This window comes from Trichomycterus rosablanca, chromosome 2 (assembly GCF_030014385.1).
Source record: "Trichomycterus rosablanca isolate fTriRos1 chromosome 2, fTriRos1.hap1, whole genome shotgun sequence".
Taxonomy (NCBI): Eukaryota; Metazoa; Chordata; class Actinopteri; order Siluriformes; family Trichomycteridae; genus Trichomycterus; species Trichomycterus rosablanca.
The window spans coordinates 326,399-347,685 of record NC_085989.1 but is presented as its reverse complement, the minus strand read 5'-3'; the positions used below and the strand labels follow the sequence as shown (position 1 = coordinate 347,685).

General features: G+C 46.6%; 1 protein-coding gene across 1 annotated transcript; it reads right to left on the bottom strand.

The window, feature by feature from the left end:
- Nucleotides 1-1,303: 1,303 nt before the first annotated feature.
- Nucleotides 1,304-20,373, bottom strand: kpnb1 (karyopherin (importin) beta 1). The gene is made up of 22 exons (XM_063009236.1): nucleotides 20,048-20,373; nucleotides 18,214-18,272; nucleotides 17,904-18,086; nucleotides 17,264-17,464; nucleotides 15,285-15,437; nucleotides 15,036-15,095; nucleotides 14,557-14,646; nucleotides 14,352-14,462; nucleotides 13,597-13,698; nucleotides 12,074-12,298; nucleotides 11,798-11,989; nucleotides 10,971-11,101; nucleotides 10,718-10,865; nucleotides 9,875-9,946; nucleotides 9,339-9,483; nucleotides 8,691-8,773; nucleotides 7,154-7,261; nucleotides 6,887-7,030; nucleotides 6,491-6,596; nucleotides 5,805-5,919; nucleotides 3,745-3,906; nucleotides 1,304-2,625 (listed from the first exon to the last, which is right to left on the bottom strand). Coding segments are annotated over exons 1-22 (2,631 nt in total). The 5' UTR covers nucleotides 20,088-20,373; the 3' UTR covers nucleotides 1,304-2,624.
- Nucleotides 20,374-21,287: the final 914 nt, after the last annotated feature.

Here is a 21,287-nt window from a genome sequence, read left to right as displayed (position 1 = left end):
TATTTATCATTCCCATCACTTATAAGTATCTGAACGTGAATAATTTCACTTATAAAATATAAAAGAATAAAATTCTCGTGTTCAGACTTTAATATCAGTACATTTGTTTATTACTGAATCAGATCAGAATTGTTTGAAGCCTGAAATTTAAATCCACACACGCGGCTTAAACACAGACTGAAGATGATCGATTTGAGTTCATTTTCTGTGACTGACTTATTGGGACACCCAGTGATCATTCAAATACAGACCGTCACAAAGGTTAGATTTTTATTTAAGGTTTTTCAGGGCTTTAATATGAAAATGATCGTACAGAAGTAAAGAGACGTTTATCCAGACTTCTTGGTTTCTCAGCTCCATCCACACAGTTTTGAAAGGGTCGAGGTCAGGACTTTCATCCGGATCCAGACAAACCCAGTTCTGATTTTAATCACCTCGTCCACTTTGTGCATATCGGCACCAGTTGGACCTTCCTTCCCGAAACCAGCAGCATTAATACGGAGTTCCAGTCACACTTGTTAAGGGTTTGGAGTGTACCTGTGGGAATTTTGACAGACTTCACTTTGAGACCTTTATTTAGCATGTCTTGCCTTGCATGAGGATTGTTTCTGGCAAAGTTTGGCAAAACCCCACACAGGGCTCATCACCATGATAACACAGTTAATACAGTGAAGCATGATGGTGGCAGCATGTCTAACTGGTCAGAGTTAGTAATGAGACTGACGGAGTCAAACGACACTGTAATTAAACACACAGTAATAGAGTGTGTGTGTATCAGTGTGTATCAGTGTGTGTGTGTGTGTGTATTAACGTAAAGTCTCACAAAAAAAAAAAATCACAAACAATATGACCAGAAGTATGTGGACAGCAGTTAATTACTAAATCCATGTGTTTTACATTCACAGCATTTAGCGGATGCTTTTATCCAAAAATGTTTACAAATGTGACCAAATACAGGGCAAGAAATTTAGGGTTAAGGGCCTTGCTTAGGGGCCCAACAGTGGCAACTTGACAGCAGTAGAGCTTGAACCAGTGATTTAACTGCTGAGCTACCACCACCCTGTTATAGTAACTATAGTGTATAACATTTGATATGCATCCATCTTTGTGAAAACAGTTTAGGGAAGGCCCTTTACTGTTTCAGCATGACTGTGCCACTTGATTGACTGCTCAGACCATGTGTCTACAAACTTCTGGGTATTTCAATCTAATCCCACCTGATCTAACGATCAGATTTAAACCCCGAGTCTGCACGTTTCCTTGTGTGGTGCTGGTGAGATGAATGAAACCGAAGCAGCAGGAGTGATGGGGAATGTTTCATATGGTTTTATTGTGGGTTCTCTCAGAGCAATGGAAAAATATAAACCTTATACAAACATCTGATTCTCTCTCATTTTTAAACAAGTCTCCCTTCTCCCAACCGAGTGCAGCAAAACGCTAAACAGGGGCGAGAACCCGAGTCAAACAGCTCAACTATTTTTATTTGTATTTTTTTTCCACTTTTATTCGATGCATTTTTTTTGGCACTGCAGTAAAATTCATCAGGAGACGTCGGTGTCGATGCCTTCGTGTAAAACCCCAAGTGCTCAAACGGCGACAGATCTCGAGTCTCCATCAGCCGAGACGTCTGAAGATAAAGGTCTCAGAGGACGAGAAGAAAACATAAAAAAACAAAACAAAACAAAACAAAAGAAAATGGAACATTTCAGTGATTGGAGGGAAGAGCAGCTGCTTCTTATTTCTTTATTTATTTTTTTAAATATCTCTTATTATTTTGGAAGTGCTGAAAGCCAATAGTCCCCCCCCCTCTGGACGCAGAAGTACAGCGTTAAGAGCTACCAATCATCTCGCGTTAGCTGAAAGAACTGAAAGAGGGCGGGGCGAAAGGGGTAGTTACAGCCGAACCCCCCTCCCTCACTCACACGCACTCACACGGTCGGCCGTCGCTCGCCCCCCAGCAGCCGGCGGTCTCGTCTCTAATGGGTTCAGCTTCAGTCAGAGTGCTTTACGTTCATACAAGTGCCAGGAAATGGAAAGGAAAAGTGGGAGGGGCTTCACAGATCCACTGTACAAAGTAATGGAGTAGTCCATCCGGGGGGCGCCGCGCCACGCCCCGCCACTCCCCGGTCTCGCCCGCTCCCTCTCGGCCGGGCTGATTAATCCCGGATTAATAAGAGCCTACAGAGTGCTACCAGCGTCCGTTTAGTCCGTACAGAGTCCACAGGTGAAGAGAAAAGTGCTCAGGAGGAGGATCGGGGGGGGGGGGGGGGGGGGGGACAGAGGAGGGCGTGGGTACAGGGGGATTTAGGATGAGAGGATACGGGGGTGGGGGTGGGGGTGGGGGGAGGCGCTGCTGTTTGATTTTCGTCTGCCTTCTTCTGACTGCTGGAATCCAAACTCAGAAGGTGGTGTGATCTCATTCGTCAGGCTCACTCGTTCTCTCTCTCTCTCTCACACACTCGATCATTCGCACTCTCGCACGCCCACACACACACACACTCGGTCTCTCAGCGCAAACACACACACACACACTCTTCTGCTCCCACTCGCGCGTGCAAAAACAACACACAACTCCATTCGGCCGCTTTTCTCACGGTGTGTTCGAGTCCCCTCACCGGTCAAGATCTGAAACACAGGAGAGAGAGAGAGACACACGCCCACGTTCAGGAACGACTGGAACCTGTCTGTTCTGTCATCAGCTCCCTTCTACATTCTGCACTTCAGGTGGTTGCTAGGTTGTTGCTAACGTTTGCTGAGGTGTCAAATTATTTACACCAATTTATACACAGTATTGAGTTCATTTATGGCACGATCCACGATGTGTTTAGTTATTTTATTCTTTTTTGTTTATATATTTACTTCTTATTGCCTGAATGTTTAGGATTGCTTGTATTTTTTTCTTGGTTAAGAGTTTTCTCAGGTCATGTGTGTATTGCTGAAGTATTCCAGGTGGTTGCTAGGTTGTTGCTAAGGTGTTTCAGGTAGTAGTACGTGTTAAAAGTATTCCAGGTGGTTGCTCGTTTGCTAGGGTGTTTCAGGTGGTAGTACGAGTACTGGTGAAGTATTCTATGTGGTTGCTAGGGTGTTTCAGATGGGAATACAGGTATTAGTGAAATACCCCAGGTGGTTGCTAGGTTGTTGCTAGGGTGTTTCAGATGGGAATACAGGTATTAGTGAAATACCCCAGGTGGTTGCTAGGTTGTTGCTAGGGTGTTTCAGATGGGAATACAGGTATTAGTGAAATACCCCAGGTGGTTGCTAGGTTGTTGCTAATGTTTGCTAAGGTGTGCCAGGTCATAATAGATGCACTGCTGAAGTATTCCAGGTGGTTGCTAGGTTGTTGCTAAGGTGTTTCAGGTGGTAGTACGAGTGTACTGGTGACGTATTCTAGGTGGTTGCTAGGTTGTTGCTAAAGTATTTCAGGTTGTTGGTAGGAGATCTACAGGGTGTTCCAGGTGGTTAAGGTTGCTTGTATACCTGTAGCATAGTTACAAAGGGGGCACTAACTTCTACACCCTATCAATCATACGGGGAGAGAGTTGAACATCAGAGAAGCTTCAAAGGAAAACGACGGCCTATAAAAGACCAGTACGAAGCGCTTATCTGAGCGCTAACATAAGTAAGGAGCAGATATGATGATCGACTGGCAACAACTCGCACCACAGGCGGTCATTACAGCGCCGCTCTCGCTACGCTGGACATCAGTAAAGGGTTTAAATGATGGCGGGAGGAGCGGTGACCTACCAGGCCTGACTCTTGAGCTTGCGGAGCTCCTTGGTGGCCCACGTGGCGAGAGTTTTGGTTTTGTTGGTTTTGGATCTCCGTCCCTCGGTGAGCAGGTCGTTGATCTGAGGACGAACCTCCACCAGCTTGATCACGTCCTTACCGAACGTCGTGCACAGGTCACTGCGCACACACACACACACACACACACACACACACACACACACAGGAGAACATGAGCCACTGCACCTGATCAAGGGTTTTACATTCTGTTGGTCCAACCCAAAACTTCAGCGTCAGACTGCAGTGCAGATGTGGACAGATGTGGAGCGCCGCAGACGTCAGGGTGTACAGAAACACCCCGGAGATCGGCAGCTCTCACGTTCATCTGTGACGACCTAAAATCCCGACACGCCAAACTCCAGAGCGGCGGGAGGAACAGTCGTCACGCTACTCCTAATTTTCTAACGTGCTTTAATCACGTAACTACAAAACACAGATCACTCGGACAATAACGCATGCAGAGCACTCCAAAAAAGTCGGGACAGAGGCGAGAAGGAACAGAGAACAGGGCCGAGAAACATTAGTTCACCCTGTACAGCACATAATATCATTCAAATACTCCGATAATTACTGTGTGTAGAGGACAGCAGCTCATGCTGCATCCAAACTCAGCTTCTGTACATGAGCTGAGGGCTTTAAACTAGAGATGTACCGATCGGGGTTTTTGACGCCGATCTCGATCTCCGGTTTCTTTTCAGAGCGATCGGCCGATTCCGATGGGGGGTTGGGGGTCGTGTTCAACCTGTGGGGCGCGAGTGCCTGACCAGGGGGTGTGGCGGCATTGCGAGATTTTTTTTACTTCTAAAACTAAAGCAATTCATTTTTCACCCACGGGAGACACAGATCTCATTACTCTAACTGACCACACACACACACACACACACACACACACAGGTTAGATGTTATACAGTTCAGTCTGAAAAAACCTTAAAAATAGAACGAACAGTGAAGATAAACCGGTGACAGAAGCATTGACGTGTGTGTGTGTGTGTGTGTGTGTGTCTTTAAGAGAGACGCTCTGTTCACAGTATCAATATAAATGTGAAGCGTAAGTTTCTCTTCTCGGTTATCTCTCCGTGTTTACTGTTAATAATAAATGTCGTGGTTTTAAATAAACACCAGCTACTACTGAACATTGTGTGTGACTCTCTTACATTAAAAAGCTTCATTACACCGATATTATTACAGATCTGTAACCGAGTCAGACTCGTTCCGTCTGTGGAGCTACACGTTTTCCGTCAGTCAGAGCAGATGATCCTGAACTATGTATGATGCACAACGTTCATGATGTTATTTTAGGTGGTGAAGAGCTTTCACCATGGTTTCTGTACGATGGTTTCTGTACGATGGTTGATGAATGGTGATGTGATGGTTGGTGCTTTGTAGCTCAAAGTCTGGATCGATCCACTGAGCTGTTAAGCTTAACATGGACTTTATATATCACACCATCGGATCGGCTACATCTGGGAAATATCGCCGATCGCATATTTTGATTAAAAATCGGCCGATATCGATTTATAGCCGATCGAGCGTTCCATCTCTAGTTTAAAGCCAGCATTTTATCAGTGGAGTTCGGATCGTTGTGTTGCATCGCCATTATAAGCTCTGTATTTAGAGCCACCTCTATGGCGTAGTTTGGATCGTACCTGCTGATTAGGATCATCTCAGTACTGTGTGACACGCTCACAGACAGCACCCGCCCACTTACGTTTCTTTATAGTATAGAATAAAACACCTTTGTGTGTCATTTATACATTTACACGTGTGCAGTACAGATAAACTCTCTCTTCCTGTATCTCAGCTCGTTTGGAAGCTGGGGTCAGAGGGCAGGGTGAGTTATTGCACGCCGCCCCTGGAGCAGGGAGGGCCCAACGGTGGCTGCATGGCAGACCAGGTCGCTGGTGTCCAACGGTTTGCGTCGATTCGTCAACCGGTGGAGAACATACGGCAGCTACGGAGCACGGTGTCGGGAACAGCGCTCGTAACGAGGAGCCCGGAGGTAGAAGAGCTTTGCTCACCCGATGAGGCCGACGGCGTTAGCCACCACTCCGTCCGAGTGATCCTCGTCCTCTGCGATGTGGTGGATGAAGGACAGGATGAACTCCACACGCGGCTGGACCAGCATCACGTCCGCTAACCAGGAGAGAGAGAGAGAGCGCGAGCGTGTGAGCACGGAGGGTACACGCTACTCATGTTTAAAATCTCCACAAACATGCCAGACATCAATGTTAAGAGCCTCACGAATAAAAGGAAATAAATTGCAGGTGCTCGACACCCCGACAGCGACCCCTGCTGTACAGCCGTGGCACCACCACAGGCAGCTGAACACTGAGAAGCGAGTTCCTGCTTTCAGCGCAAATCTCGAGCTGCCAGCAGGGGTCACCAGAGTGCAGAGGAAAATACTAAGCTCATATAGTAAAGGTGAATAAATTAACCTGGTCAGCATTTCATTCTGAATATAAGATACTACTATAGAAACTGTGTGGAGCGCTGCAGACGTCAGGGTGTACAGAAACACGCTGGAGATCGGCAGCTCTCACGTTCATCTGCGACGACCTAAAATCCCGACACGCCAAACTCCACAGCGGCGGGAGGAACAGTCGTCACGCTACTCCAAATAAACTCCTAACGTGATCATCACATTCATCACGAGTGGTGGATGTGAAAGCCACGACTGCATGGATCTTGTGTGTGTAGTACTCACGGTGCACGTTCTCCTGGTCTCCTTTCAGGCCCTGGATGATTCCTGTGTAAGCCTCCAGACACCCCTCACGCAGCTCGTTCAGATAATCCACCATGTCGTAATCAGTCTGGAAACACCAGACACACACACACACACACTGACGCTTCCATTCGATCAGAATAACGACCGTAATGCGACACGAACACAAAATCACCAGCCAAACTGAAGCAGAGGGACACGGAACCATCATGAGGTTCATGAAACACGTCGATTCATACGCGAAGGAGTCTGAAACCTCATTAAGCACGGTGAACGTGACACACGCTGGTTTAAAAATGCACAATTAGTGCACTAGATATAACCACACAGTAAGAACTGAAGGGATTGAGGGTTTTGGAGGAGCGCTGATGGGGTTACCTTGTCCACCTGAGCTTGAGACGCCTGCTGCAGTGTGTCCAGCACCACCTCCAGATATTTCTTGAACTCCCCTCCGATAGCCAGAGCGATGTCACCGAACACGGAGAGGATCTGAGGCTTCACCGACCGGTGCACGTTCTCATTCTACACACACACACACACACACACGAGGTACGGCTTCATAAACACAGTACACAGGGGTGAAATTAGGAACCGGGTTACAGGTTCCACCCCACGAGCGAAGTCTGATACCGGACAGACACTTACACCCAGGTTCTCCAGCAGCAGCTGCATGATTTCATCACAGTAAGGCAGAACGTTGGTCATCAGGGCTCGGCACAGATCACACACCAGACCCACGGCCGCCAGACACACCTACACACACACACACACACACACACACACACACACACACACACAGAGGGTTAGTGTATCAGATCCAGCACGTTACAGACACATGCGGACAGATGTGGAGCGCCGCCGACGTCAGGACGCACAGAAACACCCCGGAGATCGGCAGCTCTCACGTTCATCTGCGACGACCTAAAATCCCGACACGCCAAACTCCAGAGCGGCGGGAGGAACAGTCGTCACTCACCCAGACCTCCCACTGCTCACACTACAAGCTGATATTAATGCAGCGCTTGGAAACGCTAACCTAGCGGACTGACACTACACACGTTCTGGACCACACCCGTTTTTCATGACTCTCCTTAACCAGGGTGGGGTGGAGGGTAAAAATATCCGTGTGTCAATAGCAGTGCCACGTTTGCGGTTCCTTAATCCTGAAGCTGCTGTGCAAGGCTTCATCACTTACAATTAAACTGTAATGAGATCAAACGTCTCCAAACGACAATCATCACCAGAACGTCCTGCTTTATACCAACACACAATATACAAAACTGTTTAAATCTGAACTATCGCTTTAAGCTTGTTGCTCAGTGGACGTGCTTGTTTGTTTGTTGTTTAACGCCATGCTTGCACATTGGTAACTCACAAAAGTTGTACAGGTTATTTATTCATGTCCTTTGTCTAGTGTCCTTTCTGTGTTTAGTTCTAGATGTGTATTACTGCGGTAAGTTGTGTAGTTTAATGCATCAGTACTAGGCGATGCTGTGTGTTCCACCCCGGTGGGAATCAGACGAGGCTGTGTGATACCGTCTGGCCCAGGTGACGTTGTGTGTTCCAGCTGACCGACGTCTGGGACGCCTGTCTACGTAAGACCATCACCATGGACGAAATCGCTATACGAGCGTCAGTGTGTGACGACCGGGAGTATAAGTTACTTTGCCTGCTGTCAGTCTGTGGGATAGTCTTAGTATTTAGTCCTGTAATCTCCCCGTTAACATGTATAATGAATCACTTATAATAACGTGTATCTCTCTTGTTTTAATTTTATATTCTCTAAACTGTAGGGTATATTTTACTATATTTTCCTTTAGTTTTCACGTTCTTAATTGTAACTAAATGTTTGCAAGAAGTCTTTGAGGTTCTAGATCTCAGGAATGTTTTAATGCTTTTAATTTTTCCTTATGTAAAGCACTTTGAATTGCCACTGTGTATGAAAGGTGCTATACAGATAAACTTGCCTATTATCAGTCCTGTATTTTCCAAAAAATTTATCAGTTTCTGTTTTGGTTTTGTTAAAAATTTCAGCCATTGTATTTGGTATTGCAAGTCTTTGTCGTTCTATGTTATATTTTGTAAACTTTGTCAATACATTTTTGTTGTAAGCTTCAGTCCAAATGAACCCAGACCATCAACCAACACCACAATGAATCGATATTAAAGATAAAACACCAACCTGATATTCCTGATAGTTCTTTAGTCCGATAACCAGGAAAGGTTTGAAGGCCTCCATGTATTTTAGGAAATCAGCTCCCAGAACTACAGACAGAAACGTGAAGCTTATTATACAGTTACAGTCGGAAATATTAACCCCCCCCCAGGCACACCTTAAACCATATCACAGAGACGTGTGTAGAACTGAACATCTATCTACAAGAACAGCAACTGAGATCGGTCCAGACCATTCAGTTAGAACAGAAACGCATCAGGTTCTCTTGATTAATGTCCATGTACAGAAATATTCAATGCCGTCATGAGCAGATCAAGAATTGAACCTATGATGATCACTCATGTTCTAGAGAAGGTGCAGAACGTGTGGATGATGGGCATGTTTAGTAGCCCAGTTCTGCTCCAACAATCCACTAACTAACCACTAAAGAAAACGTCCTAACATCCAAATCAGCAGCAGCACCTCAGTGGTTCAGGTAACAGAGTTTACTAAGCTGAAAGTCACTGGTTTAACTGTAAGGGGTTTGGATAAAAGCATCCACTAACAGCCATTGATATAAATGTTTAAGTATTGATAACTAATAACACAACCTGAATGAACATCCCCATAAAACTGTTAAACGTTACTGCTCTACAGGAAACGAGAGCTTTCTACCTTCCACCAGAGTGCTGACGGCCATCAGGGCGTCCTCCTGCACCCCGCCCGAGCCGGCCGTGCTCTGGAACATGCGCAGTAGAGAAGCCATGACCACGTCGGAGATCTGCAGGGCGTCCTGGTGCTGCACCTTCCTCAGGACGTTCTGGAAACGGAGAGAGGGGAAGGTAGCCGAGTTAGTGACGGCGCTCGGGTCAGATCATCGAGGTTACAGGAAGGTGAACAGCTCATTCGGCACTGCGAGAGTAAACGCTATATGGTCAGAAGTATTCGGACACCTGATCATGAGCTTGCGGGACAACCCCGCGTATGGGGATTTGTGCCTGTTCAGTCAAAACATGACGGCGTTGGTACGGCTGGGCGCCGACTGATCGGTCGGTGTTCCGGTTCATCCCAGAGATGTCGAGCGGGGCCGAGCTCAGGGCTCTGTGCAGGACGCTGGAGCTTCTCTTCACTACGGGTGTCCCAATACTTTAGCTAATACAGCGCATGATGGATGTGAATGTGTGAGGTTATAACGAGGTGAGCTGTAATACCTGCAGTGTGGCGCACAGGAGAGACTGCAGGTCGTTGAACTGGATCCGGTCGGACGTGCTCTGGATGTGAGACTGGAACACAACACGTTTCATTAAAAACACTAACCAAACTGCACCAAAAGTATTCACACCCTCTGCAGTGGCACTACAGATTGTATTAATTGGCATCCTTGATACTTAAAAGTTCACTAGAACTCATTTGGAATCTAACTACGGCAATTTGGATCATCTACACGGACACACAGTTAACACCACAGAGTCGGGACAAACCCCAAACCACGAAGTCTGAGGAACCACCAGTGGAGCTCCGTGATTAAACTGTACAGAGGCATCGATCAGCACAGGTATAAGACAATTTCAGACGATCCGAGGGTCCCAGGACCAGAGTGGCATCAATTATTCTAAACTGGAAGAAGCTGGGACAATCTTGGACCTTCCTAGAGCTGCTGTCCCTCAGAACTGGGCATCCAGACCAGAAGGACCTTGGTCAGGGTGGTATATCTCTGTACAGGGATGGGAGAACTTGGTGGATGGACAACCATCTCTGCAACTCGTGGAGTTTAGCAACATGACTAAAGAAGTTCTGGTCTGATCAGAGGAAAAAAACATCATGTCTAAGGACAAACAGGCACTGCAGATCACCTGCATAACACCATCCAACAGTGAAGCATGGTGGTGGTAGCATGCTATACGATGCTTTTCAGTGGCAGACTTGATATCTTGACAGGATCTGCCATGATGAACAGGATAAACTGCCCAAACCCAGGAGGGGAGTTCACAGAGACACACCCGAGACTAAAGTAAGGGTCTGAACACCAGCAGACTGTGGAGTTCCACACTCACCTCCATCTGCAGGACCTGCTGCAGGCGCTCCATGATGACCAGCGTGGTCTTCTGCACCGCAGGGTAACAGTCCTTGGCGCTGTTCTTCACGATCTCCATCAGCGCCTCGTACGCCGCGCTGCGCAGGTTGTTCTGGTGTCCGTCCGGCCTGAAAGGTTCATCAGAGAGACGTTCCCGTGTCGTCAGGCCGAGCGAGCTTCTATAGTGCAGCTCCATACATACAGATCTAAACGCTCCCAGGAACTGGGCTTACCGGTCAGTGGTTTCCAGAAGCTTCTGGACGATGAGCTCAAACGATGAGGAGAGGCAGTAGGTGCTCGGTTCCTCCTGATCCTCAGCAGCATCAGTGGCCTCGTACGCAGCTTCAGCCAAACTCGAGAACGCCTGAGCACAACAAACCAGAAGTTCATCAACACAGGATGGTACATGTGAGGGATCTATTAGATGTGGATCTGATGGTGAGGGATCTATTAGATATGGATCTGATTGTGAGGGATCTATTAGATATGGATCTGATGGTGAGGGATCTATTAGATGTGGATCTGATGGTGAGGGATCTATTAGATGTGGATCTGATGGTGTGTGTGAGGGTGAGGATCTATTAGATGTGGATCTGATGGTGAGGGATCTATTAGATGTGGATCTGATGGTGAGGGATCTATTAGATGTGGATCTGATGCTGAGGGATCTATTAGATGTGGATCTGATGGTGAGGGATCTATTAGATGTGGATCTGATGGTGAGGGATCTATTAGATGTGGATCTGATGCTGAGGGATCTATTAGATGTGGATCTGATGGTGTGTGTGAGGGTGAGGATCTATTAGATGTGGATCTGATGCTGAGGGATCTATTAGATGTGGATCTGATGGTGAGGGATCTATTAGATGTGGATCTGATGGTGAGGGATCTATTAGATGTGGATCTGATGGTGTGTGTGAGGGTGAGGGATCTATTAGATGTGGATCTGATGGTGAGGGATCTTTTAGATGTGGATCTGATGGTGTGTGAGGGTGAGGGATCTATTAGATGTGGATCTGATGGTACATGAAGCGTGTGGTGTTTAGCATGTGCTCCTCACCCAGCAGACGTTTGAAGCGACGCGTGGCTCCGCCCCCAATCCCTCAATCAGGCACTGCAGCAGAGGGTTCAGGTACAGCTCGTTAATAGCAGCTTCAGGCAGCAGGTCACAGATGCGCCCCACCGTCCAGGCCGTGGTGTCCCTCACCACCACACTGGGGTCCTTCATCAGCTCGATCAGCGTGGGCATGGCCTGTGGCACGGAGGCACGGAAACAAACACTCAGCATCCCGGCGTGAGCCATCATGTTATACACAGCGCTCAGGTGCACACTCACCTGGATGACCAGAGGTTTGAGCTGGTTGAGATCAGGCCCCTCCAGGATGGACCCGAAGGCCATGACCGAGGCGTCCCTGTAGCGCCAGTCCGGGTGCTTGATGTGCTCTTTGATGAAGGGAAGGACGTGCGGCACCACGTCATCCTCACAGCAGGTCGCCAGCAGCATCAGACACACGCCGGCGGCTTTACACGGGTTCCAGTCGTCGTCGTCGTCGTTCTCGTCCTGTTCCACACACGCACACGCACACGCACACGCACACACACACACACACTCACACACTCAAAATCTTACCCTACTACCCCATCAAAACCTACAGGAGTCTTTTAGGATCAGATTTCAATCATTCTCACACCAGTTTGATCCGAGTGAGGCTGCCGTCGTTTCCTATGCAGTGAGGCGGCGCCGCTCATCTCACCGTCTCAGTTCGGCTAATGCCCGGTTCACACTACACGATCTTCGCCCTGATTTTCGCCCGGCGACCGGTCGGCGATTGATTTTCCGGGTCGGGAGCAACTCGGCGTTCACTCGGCGATCAAAACTCGGCTCTCAGTCGCTAAGTGTGAACTACCCAACGACTCGACCCGACCGGCTCGCCGAGCGCTCGGCGACCGGATCGAGTTTTCTAGCACGTCAGATATCTGATCTCAGATGTGCGACTGGGAATGAGTGACATGTCGAACAGCCAATGAGAACGCAGGATACAGCGTGAGGGGAAACGCAGGAGAGGACAGGGGCTTAATTAATATAGTTTATATCAGAATACACCGGCGCACACACACGTTTTACAGTATTTCTGATTTGATCGTCCTCTACAAAACATAATACCCACACTGCATTGCAAAATTATTAATTACCCTCCAACTTACTACAGAACAAGCCATATACTGTTCGTGTTGCCAAATCCACTCAGATTCATTTATTTTTCCTCCTTGATTTTACGCTCACATCAGCGCACAAACACTTTGATCTCTCGCTACTTGTTGACGTGCATTTTTGGACGTGGTGTCATTAAACTTCTCGTCACTTCTCACGTGTGTTTTTGTAAAAAAAAAAAGAAAAAGAAAAAAAAGGGAGAGCAGAGAAGCTCGCCTGCGATTCCAGTCGGTGATGGATGGTGTTGTGTGAAACCCCCTATCGCCGATATATATACACCGACCTGAAAGACTCCCGAGTGCAAAAGATTCAGTCGTGTAGTGTGAACTGTACAGCGACCCGACCACTTGGAAAGTCGTGTAGTGTGAACTTGGCATAAGTGTGAGACCGACACTGACGGGTGAAAAGATGTGACTGCATACTTATAAGTGTGAGAGAGTCGCGACAGGTGAATTAGCACTGGGTAGATTAGGAGATTTATTTATGGTTTGTTGTAATATTAGCCCTACATTTCATGGCACATATTGCTGCAGTGACTGTATACTTCAGTCTTCATAAAGGTCGTCTCAGGTTATCTTTCTATCTTTGTGATATATTTGCCTAACTGGGCTATTTCAAATGGGAAGAAACTCGGGACTAAAACCCACCTGCTTGGTGAGGGTCTGTGTGAGAATGGGAACCAGGTACTGTAAAGCTCCTTTGGCGTAGAACTTGCTGGTGTGCTCTGGTGGTCGACCCTGCTCCGACGCCTGAGAATCAAAGACAAAACAAACCGTTCACAAACACGTCCGTTTCCTTTTAGCACTTAAGACCTGTGAAGCTATGAAGCTGGTCAGTATCACAGTGTGTGCAGGTGCGTTTACAGCAAATCTACCAGCTTCACACGCCGTTAGTTTACCACACCGTTTTATTCATTTAATTAGGAATGTAACGTGATGTTTTACACTTCGGTTCCATTCCTGACAGGACGGGTAGTTACTGCTTACACAAGATTCATCAGTTCACGATCATTAGGGATTTTCTATCTCCAAATCTGTGGGAGGAGACCCTCACAGACACGGGGAGAACGTCCAAAACTCCACACGGAAAGGACCCGGAATCGCCCCGCCTGGGGATCGAACCCGGGACGGTACACACACACACACAATTGTGCATAAGGGAGGAAGGATAGAAGAGGTAGAATAGCACCCCCTGCTGTCTGGTTGATCAGTCTGCACTGGCTCTGTGTACAGAATGCAGCGCTGAGACTCAACAGCGTGGGGTCGGTGCCAGCAGCACGATTCCAATAAAAGGGAAAAAAGAGATTTGGAATCTGTAAAATGACCCTCCCTTGTAGTAAACAAAGGCAAGGGTTAATAAACACACACACACACAGTGGAATAATACACATTTGAAGCTTTACCTCAGTGGCTTCGATGGCCAAGTCCATCTCCTCGTCACACACGTTGGACCAGAACTCGATTCCCTGTAAGGCGACTTCATCGATGTCGCTCTTCATGGCTTCAATTGTGATCTGAACACAAAACAAAATAATAAAAGCGGGTTGAAATACCTGTGTTCGGGTAAGAAGTCCTCATTTCGAGAGTGTGCGGGACCAGTACACTTACGGCGAAGAGCGCAGGCCCCATGTAGGTCTCCATGTACTGATAATACAAGGACATGATCTTCACCAGGTTCTGTAACGCAGCCACCCTCACCTGAGAGACAGATCATCATCATACACACGTCAACACACACACACACACACTGCACATCACATTCACATATGAGAAAACCATCCACCATTACCACAGCTGCTTATTCACTGCTAAATTAACCTGCTCTAATCAAGCATGGAGACCTGGGGTGGGCACGGATGCTGAAGCGGCCACCATTACACACTTCTGTTTATCTCACCGATCCATGTTACTCACTGCTTATTTATTAAAGTACAGACATGTTGACGTGAAGCTGGTCAGTATCCCAGTGTGCGCAGGTGTGTTAGGAGCAAATCTATCAGCTGTATATGCCGTATCTTTGTAGGACTGTGAATTTAAACACACGTTTTTATGCAGAAGTAAAGAGAGAAGTTTTGGTATGAACTCACCCTGTTGTCCGGACACTGTGTGGCTTCACACACCACCTGCATGATGAAGTGTCGTTCCGTCTGCAGGGCACAAAACAGGTCAGATTAGAGCCGGTACCGGCGCACAGAGAACATCATCCACAAACGGGGGCCACGCAGGGGCCACACCGCACTAAAGAACTCAGAACTGAAGGTAGGAGAACATTGAAAGTCCAGTTCCACCACAGGAACCCGGTCAGACACAGAGCCTGGAGGAGGAAGCAGCAGTACCTCTTTGTCGAAGTTGGCTTTGGTGAACTCCAGCGAGTTGAGCAAGGCGTTGGTGGCGGCCAGTTTAACGTTGTTGCTGGGCTCCTCTTTCCTCATGCCCTGAATGATGGCGGTGAGGATCTGATTGGCGCTGTCCTGAAGCTGCTCTGGTTCCTACACACACACGTTACACATCAGGATGAGGAGAACACACAGCTCTGCAGGATCAGCTGCTTTAGGTGTGATAATATAAAGAATGTATAACATGACATGCAGTAGGGCTGGGCGATATGGATCAAAAATAATATCTCGATATATTTTAGCTGAATGTCGATATACGATATATATCTCGATATTTTTTCATCCCATAAGGTAATAACAACAAGACACTTCTGAGACAAAGCTACATGTTCCAAATACTAAATAACAAAAATGTTTACAGGCACTTTTATTAATATTCATGCTGGGAAGCTTCACACAGGAACTATTTTTCCTTAAAAAAAAAAAGAACTATTCTAAGAAAAAGTTTGTTGTTTTCTAACTGTAGTCTGTCGTGTGATGTGAATTACAGATATATTGTCCGGCCCTTTAAGAATGTTAAGTGCACTATAGGGCGCAGGGAGCGAGTGTGTAGGGAAGAGATCAGAATTTATCTGATCACGACCACGTACAACATCCAGTACAGAAATCACTCCCCATAATGTTTGATTTTTACAGATAGAGCAAATACATGCACATCACATATACACACACACACGAGTCAGAACAACAGGAGACGCGTCGTTACGTTATTATTACTGTTTATAACACTGGTGCATACACTGTTTATATATAAAGTAAACACGTGCATGTCAGCGCGTGAATGCGCTTGTGTTTGTTTATTTCCGTTTTCCAATACTGGGCGTTTGAAACGAATAACGACTCGTTTTCTTGTTTTTCAACTTTGGGATTTGAAGTGAAAAGCGAATGAAGGTACACGGAGCTGGAACCTTTTATCTGGACCTGTTTTCGGCGTTCTGTACAGAACACGTTATTCCGCTGCTCATCCGATACTTCGAATCCGAACCATCTCCGAATAACTGAGCCGTTATTATTATTCTTTTTACTAACCCGCTCCTGCACCGTCTCCATGCTATCACGGGAGCTTTACTTACAGAAATGTGTTCTGAGGGCAGAAAGGATCGGCGGTGGGGCGGGAGGGGGGCGAGTTGTGTTCGGTGAGGGAGAGGGGCGGGGCAGGAGAACATGTGCAGAGACAAACTGGGAGAAGAGAAAGACGAACTGTCGGATCTAACTGGAACGCAACATCTATATCGATATACGCGATATTGTCTTATCTTATATCGCGTATGAATATATCGATATTTTATAAAATCTCGATATATCGCCCAGCCCTAACATGCAGCACAGATCTCCTATATAATCAAAGCTATTGTGAACATGGGACACCAGAAGCCAAGCGGTGGCACTTAAATCTATCAAACAGAAGGCTGTGGGTTTGAATCCTGGTTATGCCAGACAGCCACCGTTGGACCCTTGAGCGAGACCCTTAACCCTGAGAGCTGGACTATAGTTCAGCATTCATTATCTTGACAGCACTGCCTCTATCAAACTGGTTTCGCTGCTGTACTGGTAGGACAGGAAACGAGCAGTGGTGTTTGCACACAAAGCATTTATAGGCGCCGTATCTGTATCCAGTGATGCATCAAGTCCCTGATGAATACAGAGGGAAGTAAAAGGCTGATTCTGATTTCTCAAAACAGACCGGTGGGGTATTACATTACACCTAGTGTGAAGCACCCTGAATCAGACAGGACTGGTTTTTATTCCATCCCACAATGCAATCTGTTCATATTTATTAATGCGTTCAAGTACGTCACAGCTATACAGATCATATCTGGATGATTCAGGTTGTTCACCACTGGTGTCGGTTCGTATTTAACCAGCTCTCCAGTACTCACGGCACACCCCGATATGGTCTGAACAGTAAGTGGACTCACGATGTCCTGGCAGATGTACCCGATGGCCTCCAGCGTGGACTCCTTCATGTGTTCCGTGCTGCTGGGGTCGGTCACGTTGGCCACCAGCTGAGGGATCAGCTCCGGCCACTGGCTCACCGGGATCTCGGCACACGCTATACCCGCCACGCACTGAGACGCCGAGCTCGGCCTGTACGTCTCCGTACCCAGAGTCTGCAGCACCTGAGCCAGGGAGAGAGGAGAACATGTTAATTCCATTATCCAACCAGCTTCACAGAACACTGAACTACACCTACTCTCGTTTACAGACTGACAGAGGAACCAGGGGAACAGGAGTGGGTCTGAAGAACAAGTATTTTAGGAGTGTTAAGGTGGAGTATTACACAAGCACATTAACTCAAAGCTATAGACTAAAGTCTGGCCTAAAGCGCTACAGAAAAAAAATCAGTCAAGACAACAGCGCCTCCTGCTGTCTGGTTGAGGAATCAGCAGGAGTGGTGGAGGAATACAGAGAGTGTAGTGTGTTCCTCCATGCATGTCAAAGCTCTCATGAAGAGAGCACCATAGCAGAACCTTTCGAACAGGGCTTATTTTACTTCACAGAACACCTTACAGTCATTCATTATTATTGAGTGCATTTCTAACAACAGCTTCTTCTTACGTAGTTCTTGATCTCTCTGCGAGCGTTGGCGTCGATGGCCAGCCATCTCTGCTGATACTGCGCCTTCACATCAGGATCTTTAGACGTGAGCGAGTTCTTCACCTGCAGACCAGCGGCAACTCGAGCTACCTGCGTGTTCCCGGGGTTGGCCAACACCTTGGAGAGCTCCACCAGGAAAGTAGGCTACGGCAAGGGAGAGAAAACAAACCAACAAATAAAAACTAGAAATAACCACGAGTGTACTCTGGCTTTAATTTGAATGGTTAACAGAACGCTAGCCAGCAATCCTCGCCATTTTACACACTCTTACCAAATTCTCAATGGCTGCTTGCTCCAAAAACTTCTGTGCCGCCTCCAGCTCATTTCGATCTAGAGGAAAGATTTTATACAGACGTCAGTGAAGCGATCGACACAGAATTGTGCGTCTGAATCCTGGTGTTATTAAACAGGAGCATCAGAAATAGAAAGAACTTCAGCTGCATCTGATTCGAGGAACTATGAAAAATTCACCGTTTAAAAATCCGATCAGCTTGTTTTGGTGGGAAAAAAATAATACAAAGAATATTTACAGCAGAAAATATGAATATAATAGGTCACTTTTGTTTGACACAGCAGCCCAACATAGAACTCGCGAGATCAAATCTCGGCCTCCGACCTGGACGGGTGTACACAATCACAACTGGGCGTGTCTGAGCAAGGGAAGGTTGAACAGCAATGGTGTGATCTATGGGCCCTTTATCGCTGCATGGTAGCATATAGTATGAAAAGTTTTAAACCTGCAATCCATCATTCAGCAGTTGTTTTTATTGCCAAATGACCGACCAGTAACCAGAAATTTGGCTAACCGTCTTGGCCAAGGACCAAGTTTACTGGAGCAGGTCGTATGTGTGGAGTGAGAAAACACAAGCGCCGTAAGCGAAACCAAACCGTAATAGATCGGATTCACTTCACTGGTGCGACACAGTCCAGCGCTCTACACCGGAAACATGGGAAACCTTGACCGGTGTTCGGTCCGGTCACAAGGTGAACGCCGTGTTTTAATAGAGCCGTCTTCTCCTCACTAATGAAGAATTTAATCATGTTAAACAGTGATGAATTTCCATGATAAATTAGGATCAGAGTTGCTTCCAGCTCACAGCTCTAATGTGCAGATCTGATGAATAGAGAATGAGGATTTGCACCACTGATTAAACAAGGAGGTAATAATAAGAGGGATGTTACAGGCCGATATTACTTGTGAGCAGGACTAGAATTTGTACTTTATACACAAAACCTCCAAACACAGAGCGTATAAACTAGTCCACATTAAAAAGCTGATTTATTTAGGGGTCCTTTATTGGTGCTAAACATTCCTGTAAAGTTTTAAAGAGTCTGATTTGATTATGGGTCGAAATAAAATAAAGAGAATTAAATTTAGTGTCAGATCTTTAAAACTTTCCATTCATAAACACTTTAATAATCTTTGACTTATATGTGATTCATTCGTTATTAAATATTTAATACTAGATTAGTTATTAAAGCATTCGATTTATCAAAGTTAGCATAGAATTAATTCCAGATCTACTTCAATACAAATAAATTTACTAGCACATTTACATTAGTAATTATAATTTGAACAGTTTTAATATCTTGCACCATCACACTCGATTCAAACTCACTGGTGCTACACAGGTTTCATATTATGGTATAAAGTCACATATGATTAATAAAGCACCTAAAAAAAAACAAAGATTTAACCCTGGAGTTTTTAAATACAGTTAATATTAATTACTTGTGCTGACGGTTACTTTTGCTTTAACTGTACGACTGTGTTAGCATGCGTGCTAAAGGCGTGCGTGACCCGGTAAACTGTAATTTAGCACCTAAACCGACTAATAATCTCATTTATTTTGACACAAGAGTTTAATAAAGTGTGCACGCAGTTTAATATCCGGATAAAATTCTATATGTGTAACATTTGCGCTGATGACGCGGGTGTAACTGAAGGCCTGTTAGCATTAGCCTCGTCTGGGAGGGAGTGGTGATGCGCTAGCAAGGCGGCTAATGCTAACACGCAGAATGAAGTGAAATGAAGTGGTGAGAGATCCACACCGAGGCGGGAGTGAACACATGAAGAAACAGGTGTACGAGTAAGTGTAGATTACCTGGAGAGACGGTTTTCTCCAGTATAGTGATTAGCTCCATCGCGGCTCCAATATGCTATCGCTACTGCTAACTGCTAATGCTAATACCGAGCGCGCGCAATGCCGTCTCTCAGAGGGGAAGCTGGTCGGGGTCTCTGCGCCGCTGTGCTCACAGCAGGCTGCGCGGTGCCGCACAGGAACGTTACAGCAGGTGTAAATCAGTGAGCAGAAAGTGTAGAAAGCGGAGATTTATTCTTTAATAAAGTAGAAACTCTGACGCTCCGCGCTGCCGGTCCGAGAGCTAATGCTAATGCTAGTGCTGCCGCTCCTCCACACCGCTGTCCTGTCGCGAGGGAAAAAAGGGAGGCTGCGCGCGCCACTCACGCCGACGTCAAATTAGGCGCATGCGCACTACAGCCGCACAAATACCTCACTCCTACCGAAACGCTCCACCCACGAGAGCGCGCATCATCCTGACCAGGCTCGCGGTGGGTCCGGATCAAACCCAGGTCACCAGGACCCCAAACATTCATTTATGCAGCCTGATGGGACGCCAGTTCATTCACTTCTGCATGGAAAGAACATGCCAAACTCCTTATAGTCTTGAACTAAAGGTATGAATCAAACCCAAGTTTTCAGTAGTTTTTAGTGCAGCCAATCCACCTTCTGCATGGTTTTAGAAGGAAGGAATAAACCCACACAGACCAATACTGACCCACAGTGTAGATCAAACCCAGGTCATCAGGACCCCAAACCCGCTGCACCATTGCATTCATTTATGCAGCCTGTTGGGACGCCAGTTCATCCACTTCTCCATGGAAAGAACATACCAAACTTCCTATAGTCTTGAACTAAAGGTGTGAATCAAACCCAAGTGTTCAGTACCCTATCAGCCAAGTTGGTTTAATTTGTGTTAATTCATCACAGGGCATCAGACTTACCAATCCGTCTACACATAAGGGTAAATTAATGCAGCCAATCCACCTTCTGCATGGTTTAAGGAGGTAGGAAGAAGAAACCCACACAGACCAATACTGACCCACAAGTGTGGATCAAACCCAGGGTTCCAGGACTCATGTTGCTGCGCGGCACCCACACCACCAGCTGAGCCGATAGGTTTGACGGTGGGATGGCCTGTATTGGATTTTTTAGGGGAGCACCAGACCCACTGCAGCCTTGACCAGGATGAAGCGATGAGGCTGGGGAATTTTCTATGTGTGGCTGCTGGAAGGTTCAATAAATTTAAATAAAAAAGGAAATA

Excerpts from the sequence above, each read along its gene's own strand:
- kpnb1 (XM_063009236.1), bottom strand. The coding sequence starts at position 20,087 with ATGGAGCTAATCACTATACTGGAGAAAACCGTCTCTCCAG. Across the intron at positions 8,774-9,338 it reads CGTCAGCACTCTGGTGGAAG|TTCTGGGAGCTGATTTCCTA; the intron begins GTAGAAAGCTCT and ends TTCTGTCTGTAG. Across the intron at positions 7,262-8,690 it reads AGAACTATCAGGAATATCAG|GTGTGTCTGGCGGCCGTGGG; the intron begins GTTGGTGTTTTA and ends GTGTGTGTGTAG.